The sequence below is a fragment of the Tupaia chinensis genome, unplaced genomic scaffold (assembly GCF_000334495.1).
Source record: "Tupaia chinensis unplaced genomic scaffold, TupChi_1.0 Scaffold000314_1, whole genome shotgun sequence".
NCBI classification, from domain to species: domain Eukaryota; kingdom Metazoa; phylum Chordata; class Mammalia; order Scandentia; family Tupaiidae; genus Tupaia; species Tupaia belangeri.
Genome location: NW_006159807.1, coordinates 3,292,984 through 3,301,863, shown reverse-complemented (window position 1 = coordinate 3,301,863; position 8,880 = coordinate 3,292,984). Strand labels below are relative to the sequence as shown.

At 33.4% G+C, this 8,880-nt stretch overlaps 1 protein-coding gene across 2 annotated transcripts in view; it reads right to left on the bottom strand.

The window, feature by feature from the left end:
- Positions 1-812: 812 nt before the first annotated feature.
- Positions 813-8,880, bottom strand: part of OLA1 (Obg like ATPase 1) — a 199,199-nt gene continuing 191,131 nt past the window's right edge. Inside the window, exons 9-12 of one of the 2 annotated variants that reach the window (XM_027772909.1) lie at positions 8,110-8,206; positions 6,011-6,043; positions 4,595-4,684; positions 813-1,325 (exon numbers count right to left, since the gene is read on the bottom strand). In XM_027772909.1, coding sequence (XP_027628710.1) covers positions 1,224-1,325; positions 4,595-4,684; positions 6,011-6,043; positions 8,110-8,206 — 322 coding nt within the window. In that variant the 3' untranslated portion in view covers positions 813-1,223. Of the gene's footprint in view, positions 1,326-4,594; positions 4,685-5,920; positions 6,044-8,109; positions 8,207-8,880 lie in introns of both variants that reach the window. The other variant, XM_006151124.3, reaches the window with a different exon arrangement.

Genomic DNA, 8,880 nt, shown 5'->3' with positions numbered 1-8,880 from the left:
CTGTGTTCCACTGACACGTTCATGGTCCTCTGATCACAGAGCAGCACCGAAGGCAGTTGGCGGGACAAGAGAAGCCTCTCAGGAGAGCGAATGCGGAAGATGGAGGAGGGTTCAGGGATGAGAGAGCTTTAAGACTATCATCACAAGCGAAGAAGGCCAGGTGGCAGTCTCCCAGTAACAAATTTGTCCTTCTTTTTCCCAGAATTTTCTGTTTCAATTTTTTAAAGTAGTTATTATACATACTATTTTTTTCAACTAGTCTGAAATATTTTAATGGAAAGTATAAAAGAAGTTTAAAAATTTTCAAAGCTAATCTTTTTTAGTAATTTCAAAACCAGCATATAAATTTTTGCATGTACTGCTGAATTGAAACAAAAATATAACCTACCAAACAACAATGGGTCAGTTTTTCATAGTTTAATAGTTTTTTTCAAAGGAAAGATTAAAAACAAACACTCTGTTCAATATGGTCAGAAAAACAACAGCAAACAAAATTTCTTAATTTTGAAACCGAATTGTTGCTTTCTGGTCAAGTCACCTATGGATATATATCCTTTGTAATAACAGGGCTATCATCTTTCAGACAATATTGATCTACAAATTAATTAATTTTTTAAAGACAAATCCCTGGTATACTATTCTCCTGCTGCCCATGAAAGACTCACTTTTAAGATACAATTGCAGCTGCCCCACACTGCCAGTGACTGTGTCATACACAGGCCTTAAAATTCTGTAATCAGCAACCACCAGGTGCCGTATCGCATTCAGCACACCCGAGTCAGTCAATACAGACATCCCCAAACACACCAAGGCTGGTTTTGTCAAATGTTTTATTGAGTGTCGACATCTGGAGTACTGTAAAACATGCATTATCTGTAGATTCAAAAAGGAGCAAGCCACATTGTCCTCACTGTCAAATGTGTCAGGCTTGGCATACATGATGGAGATTAATGAAGTGTCATGAGAGTAATATGGTTCCTGAAAAGCTTCTACAATTTGGAGTAGGGTCTTAATCACGTGAAAAGCAAAGCTGTTCACATTTAGTGAACTTGCATTTCATTGGAGGTACATAGTATTTTAATTTAAAACAAACAAAAATAATTTGTTTGCAGAAGATTCTCATCCCCTCAACTTTATTTGTCCCTTCAGTTTTCAGAAATTTTAATTACAAAAAAAAAAAATGCCTTTTGGAGGTGTACATTTATCTGAGCAACAACTAAAATCTATTTCTTCTTCGGTTGTTGAGGTGTATTAAATTTGAAGAAGATAATATCTCCATCTTCAACAATATAATTTCTGCCTTGTTGTCTGTATTTTCCAGCAGCCTGCAAATAGGAAACAGAGAAGAAATGGGTTATTTTACAACTGAAAACAAAGGGTAAATAGTTGGAGCAGATGCAAAAAGTACTACACTGCTTGGGCCGTACTTAAAAAGAAAACAAGAAAATATAGGAAGGTATACAAGTTCAAAACTAGACTTGGAGTGAAGCAAAATATTCCTGATTTGGGTAGAACTATATTTTCCATATATACATAATCATAATGTATTCTCCACTAAATTGTTGGCACATAAATGTAATTATACCAATATCATTAAGTTTCATTACACACTGTTTATGGTACATTTCTGATGTGTCTGCAAACATCTACCAAGTCACTGTAACAAAACAGATCAAACCAGACAGGAAAAAAAATGACTAGATAACTGGTAAAAAGCTGCTTTATTTGTTTAAAGAAATTCTTTGGTGACACTGGTGATGCCAAGAAGACAGCTTGTCGTAAGGAAAAGTCTGACCAATTACAATGTACAGACTGTGAACTATTTATGTATACTTTTTTATTTAGTCTTGACGACGACTACGCGTAGTAGTGTGTACTAGGATTCATCATGAAGTTTCCTGACTAACGGCCCTAGTTATAAGCAGCTCTAACAGGTTGGAATTGCCGAGACAGATATTTTCTCCACTAGTAAATTAGTTGTCAAAGCAACTGATTCCACCTGCTGGTATGCAGATCCAGACCTGCAGTCTGCTAGTGCTTCTGGTACAAAGGAGCAGCTCGGGAGAGGCTGGGGCACAGGCTGTGTCCCTCACCCTGAGCCCGTCAGGCTCCTCAGCACCCTCTCTCAGCAGGGCGCACCACTGACATGGGCCCAGCTGACCCTACCAGCGACTGCTCAGTGAGGACTTGAGAATCTTTTAGGGGAAATTCTCAAAGTATTTTCCTTCTGTTAGAATATATAGAGTACGTGAAACCTTTGCCCAATATGATCAGTTCTTTCTCTTTGAAGATATTGATAAGAATGTTCACAGTTAAGTGACATTATACTAATCGGTAATGAAAACACTAACAAAGACCATATATCTGAGATTAAAATCCACAAATCATTTTGCCAAGCCCTGGGGTAAGCATATTTTCAATGACCTAGACTGCATATAAAATCCCCTATTAAAATAATATGCTATTAAAATGAAGCTTATTTTTAAAAAGTCAGTGCACCCTATCATTCAAAAGGCACATATATTTTTGATTTCATGATTTTTTGTAAAGACATGCAAAGTATTGAAGGACATACGCTACTTATTTGTAGACTCTAAAGGCCACTGTTACAAAACTATATGGACAGTCTAAATCAAATACATCTTGATATGACATATTGTAAGTTTAGATACTTTGTTACCACTCAAGTTTACTATTAATTAAAAGTGACAGTGTTCCTTTAAATTCTCTAGAGACCATTTAATCCATTTCCACTGCTATCAGAAACACTGGTTGGAAAAAAAAATCAATACCCATTTGTGAATCTTGAGTATGTATTAAACAAGACACGTCTAACCAGTTCATTTGCACTTGAAAGCAGCCATCTGTAGAAGCCAGCTTTGCCTAAGCAGATATGATTGCTAATAATGTGATATCCCTGTAGACTACAAAGCCCACACAGAGCTATTCAGTATATAGTTCACAGCACTGGCATTAAATTAGTTATGCTGCACTGATGTTAGAAATACATATACACACACACATATACACTAAATCTTACTCTCAAACCTCAAACCTACTTGATAATATACAAGTAAACATTTGTCAAAAAAAAGGAGCACCATGCAGTTCATGAATGTTTCATTTTACTTGGAGTTCAAATTTTGGAATACTAGTTTGGGAAGCTAAAACCACAAAAAAAATTTAACGGTAGTCTAGGTTGAAAAGCCAGAGACCAGTCTTTTCCAATTTACAGTATAGAAGCTTCCAGTTAGTATTAATTATTCTTACAAGCAGGAAATAATATTTTACTATTTATTATAAGGTTTCTCTGAATCATTAAAAAATTATTCATAATTCCTATATCTGTCAGGTTTATTACCACATAGAATCTACTAAGAATTGGTAAAACAGGTTTATCATGCAAGAAGCATCTGCTCTCTGAATTCTGGTAATATTTTCTATTATCATTTTTATCTTCTTTATGAAAAAATATATATGCCAACATGATGTAGCATGTTGACAAATAATCTATTTTTTCTCATATCTCATTAGTATTCTTAACAAAGTTTAGTCTCAGTATTTATATCTCCATCGATATCAATACAGATGATACAACTGAAAAATGAACAAATCTGCTGTAAACTGTAACTTCTGCTCATTTAAAAACACAAAATGCCTCTCATTCAATATCAAACCATTTATACTGAAATTTTTTCCCCTCCTCTTCCTAGTATTCCAACAGTTCTATTACAGTCCTACTATATCATCTCTTAAAGGATGCCAGTGAGACTAGACTAACTTAAAATAAATAAACTTTTTTTGTATCTTTTTCAAAATACGACATAGTAACACAGAAGCGAGTCCTCTTTAAATCCCGTAATACTTTCTATGGTAGTCTTCAAAAAATGAAACGAAAGATAAAGAAGCCTTCCTAGAATGTCAGTTTAATCGGCTGACCTATCTATCCATTAGAGATTACTAGATTCTCTAAGTAAAACTGAATAAGCCAAACAAAATAAATTTTGCGACACAATTTACAATTGAAAAAAGCATTTCCTACTATGTGTAACACTGTCTCACTGTGTGTGTCTGCAAGTCAAATCACAGCAATTAGCTGAAATAAAGCACAATTTTGGACCTGCCCTCTAGTGTTGAGAAAGCAAATCAAATGCCCAAAGATCTTTAAACAAAAAAGTAAAAAGCACGAAGTTTCAGTGAGAATAGGTTCTCTTTAATAAGTTTCTATGTCTTTCCTTGAATTACTCATATGCAATACCACTTCTATTTCAGATATTCAGATTTAATAAATGTAATTTTTCATTGGTCACCAGTGAACATGATCTTTGAAATTATTTATAATTATGTAAACCTAGCTTATTTTATTTTCAGTTACAGAAAAAAAACCCATGAAACTGACAACAAATTAAATGTTTTTAAAATGACATAAATGCATATAAACATCTATAACTCTTCAATCAGTGGACATTAAACATTCATAATCTTACTTCACTTTAGACAGTATGGTTTAAAAGACAATTATTACTCTTTTTTTAACATGAATAGCTTCATATTCATAGGAAGTTCTGAAATCTGAAAATAAAAAATACCTTACCTTGACTGCATTTTCAGAACCCTCCTCTTTAAAATCTTCATATTTCATTACTTCAGCCATAATGAATCCCTTTTCAAAATCTGTGTGAATCTTCACATAGAATCTACTAAGAATTGGTAAAACAGGTTTATCATGCAAGAAGCATCTGCTCTCTGAATTCTGGTAATATTTTCTATTATCATTTTTATCTTCTTTATGAAAAAATATATATGCCAACATGATGTAGCATGTTGACAAATAATCTATTTTTTCTCATATCTCATTAGTATTCTTAACAAAGTTTAGTCTCAGTATTTATATCTCCATCGATATCAATACAGATGATACAACTGAAAAATGAACAAATCTGCTGTAAACTGTAACTTCTGCTCATTTAAAAACACAAAATGCCTCTCATTCAATATCAAACCATTTATACTGAAATTTTTTCCCCTCCTCTTCCTAGTATTCCAACAGTTCTATTACAGTCCTACTATATCATCTCTTAAAGGATGCCAGTGAGACTAGACTAACTTAAAATAAATAAACTTTTTTTGTATCTTTTTCAAAATACGACATAGTAACACAGAAGCGAGTCCTCTTTAAATCCCGTAATACTTTCTATGGTAGTCTTCAAAAAATGAAACGAAAGATAAAGAAGCCTTCCTAGAATGTCAGTTTAATCGGCTGACCTATCTATCCATTAGAGATTACTAGATTCTCTAAGTAAAACTGAATAAGCCAAACAAAATAAATTTTGCGACACAATTTACAATTGAAAAAAGCATTTCCTACTATGTGTAACACTGTCTCACTGTGTGTGTCTGCAAGTCAAATCACAGCAATTAGCTGAAATAAAGCACAATTTTGGACCTGCCCTCTAGTGTTGAGAAAGCAAATCAAATGCCCAAAGATCTTTAAACAAAAAAGTAAAAAGCACGAAGTTTCAGTGAGAATAGGTTCTCTTTAATAAGTTTCTATGTCTTTCCTTGAATTACTCATATGCAATACCACTTCTATTTCAGATATTCAGATTTAATAAATGTAATTTTTCATTGGTCACCAGTGAACATGATCTTTGAAATTATTTATAATTATGTAAACCTAGCTTATTTTATTTTCAGTTACAGAAAAAAAACCCATGAAACTGACAACAAATTAAATGTTTTTAAAATGACATAAATGCATATAAACATCTATAACTCTTCAATCAGTGGACATTAAACATTCATAATCTTACTTCACTTTAGACAGTATGGTTTAAAAGACAATTATTACTCTTTTTTTAACATGAATAGCTTCATATTCATAGGAAGTTCTGAAATCTGAAAATAAAAAATACCTTACCTTGACTGCATTTTCAGAACCCTCCTCTTTAAAATCTTCATATTTCATTACTTCAGCCATAATGAATCCCTTTTCAAAATCTGTGTGAATCTTCCCTGCAGCTTGGGGAGCCTTCGTCCCTTTCTTTGAAAAGAAAGACCAGAGAAAACTAATTGCATTTAAGTTGATTGATTGTGAACAGAGTTTCTTTCCTCTGATCTGCAGTTGGGCCCAACTTCAACTTGGTCCCATACCAGTTAAGATGTCAGGTACACAATTAGTGCATTTTCAACCCCGGGCGCTATCTGTGTAGCAAGTTTGGCACAGATAGATCAGTAGCTGTTAAAGAAGCATAGCTTTGTTTTTCCTAACAGTCATCCACAGCTTTATTGATTTAGATGCAGTGGTCTGGTTTTGGTGTAGGTTTCATTTCGATTTTCTATTCTTTGCAGTGGAAAAAAAAATAAAGATTTTTAAGTAACTTTCAAGTTGAATTATCAAAGGTTTTAAAAAGATAAAAAGCCCTCAAAATTTCAGCTCATCTAAAGAACATATAAAAATCAATAATATAAGGAGACATTTTAGAGGCATTTCCAACAAATCGCACAATCTATGCTCAGCAAATAATTTTTAAATTCCCAGAAAATTTTAATAATAAAATTTTTTTTAACATTTTGCATAAGACACCCTGCCTCTAACCACCCAAGACACAAATGCAAGTTGGAGAGAAGAAGAGAAATGTCTTATAATTACCACATATGTTAAATTACAAGGACATACATTTCAGACACACACAACCATGGAAAGAAATTTGAGAAATAATGGTGACCTAAAGGCTGCTTAATAAAGCATGTTAAAGTGATAAGGAGTCTGACACTATAAAGCACAGTTTTTACAATAAAAGATGTATTGGATTAATATGGCTACTCACTGATGCTTACCTGACTAAATATCTTAGCACATTAAATCACAGATACTTACAATCGGTCTTAAGATAAACCAGCTTTCACATTTTCAAGCCCAGAGCATGCTAGCGTTTCTGCCTCACATACTGAAGTTTGGAAGTTTGAAGGCGTTAAAATACATCTTTAATACATATAGCAAAAATAAACCCCAGAAATTTATTTACTAACTTCGATTTGCTTTGACATTATTTTCTAAGTCTATATAAAAGGACTTTGGTTAGAAGTCAATCAAACATTTTTTTACAAAGGGGAGAGAAGATGAGAGTGAATCTCACAGTCACAGGAGGCATTTAACATTTCGCTGCATTGCCTCCATATTTCTATCCATATCACATCAACATAACTGTAACAATACATCACAGTAGTCAGCGAAAACAAAAACTGAATCGGCACGAAAATTTACAATGTAGATATATTTAAAGAGCATAATAAAAGACTGAATAAGACACAGTATTTCTGAAAGTTCTGGCATTATTTTTATATTCTGTAACACACTATTTAGGAGTACATATATTTCAAAATATTTTTCAATAGTAATTACTATATTACAATATATTTACATTGAAAAGCAAACATTAGAGTTCAGGTTCTATTGTCCTCTGGGAATAAATTAGTCATTCTCTCTGGTTGTGTTTAGTATACATCACTATTTAAAATACACATCACATTTTTAAAGAAGGAAGATTGAACATATAACACTAAAAATAAACATTACTTCTATGAATTCAAATTAAAAAAAGGCATGAATTATTACACATTTGAGTTTAGCTTTTTGAGCCCAACTGTGTATCTATGAAGAGCATAATGATGTCATATTGCTTTTATTGCTGAAAATGTAATCCGAGCAAAGCAAAGGAGGAAAGAACCACCCGCAACCCAAACAAACTTAGCGAATACAAAATGAAAAGCAACATCAATTTCACTGCAGACAAACCCAGTCACACAGATTAAGCAAGCACAATACTGGTGCGTCTTATCTCTGACCACAGGAGGAGGGTAGACAGATTCTACAGGATGAAGAAATTCAGACTATGTAATAGGCAGAATCAATTGTTACCTGCCTCAATCAATGCCGCTCCACTTTCACTGTTCAGCAGCTCACAAATAATTAAAGTTATCCTGGACAAAAACCTCATCTGTAATGACTAGCTAACCGCCACCATGACAAACTTCAAAGTCAGTGATATCAATCTGAATTCAATAGTGTGGAACTGGATATAGCTGATGAATAAGTATGAATCTTACCCTGATGGTCCATGCACGCACTTCATCTGGGCCTGCAGTGAAAAAGTATTCTAGTTGGAGTGCTGCAAACCCAGCCTTAATGATCTTTGGCAAAGCACTGAAATAAAATGAAACAAATTCACTCAACACATAAGTTGATTGTGCCAGCGAACAGTACAGAACTAAACTTAGTCATTTCGAGCAGAAAATGTTAATGATATTAGTAAATGACCATTTAGCTTTCATAATACACTTAAAGAGGGCAGAAAGCAAGTAACTATCTCTAAAAACATCCCTCCTGGCATTGATTTTAATTGTATTAGCCTGCAGATATAATTTTGAGTTGTTTACTATAAAAAAAGGAAAAATCAGATCTACCCACCCTATGACTATTTTCACCCAATATTAATTATTTCCAGGACCTGGACCACAAAAGCAAAAATTACTTGATTGAAACCCAACATTTAAACAACATATTACTGTTACTCAGAAAAAATTATGGCAACTGATTCACCCTTTTCCCCTCCCCCACTGAACATGACGAAAGAGTTTTGGCGATCATGCCTCCTCAAAAATATACATAACTAATACCTATGTTATAATTAAAACACTGTACGGAGATGACAGATGACAGTTAAAAACTTAATTTAAAATAAATCTTTTCACTCTGTCTCATGGTAAAGAAAGGAGAAGATTCCCTCTTTATAATGGTAATTACTCTGTCATTTATTATTCTATCAGCGCAAGCAATTAAATTACTGCAAGGAAATAGTTGATAATAAAGTGTAGGGA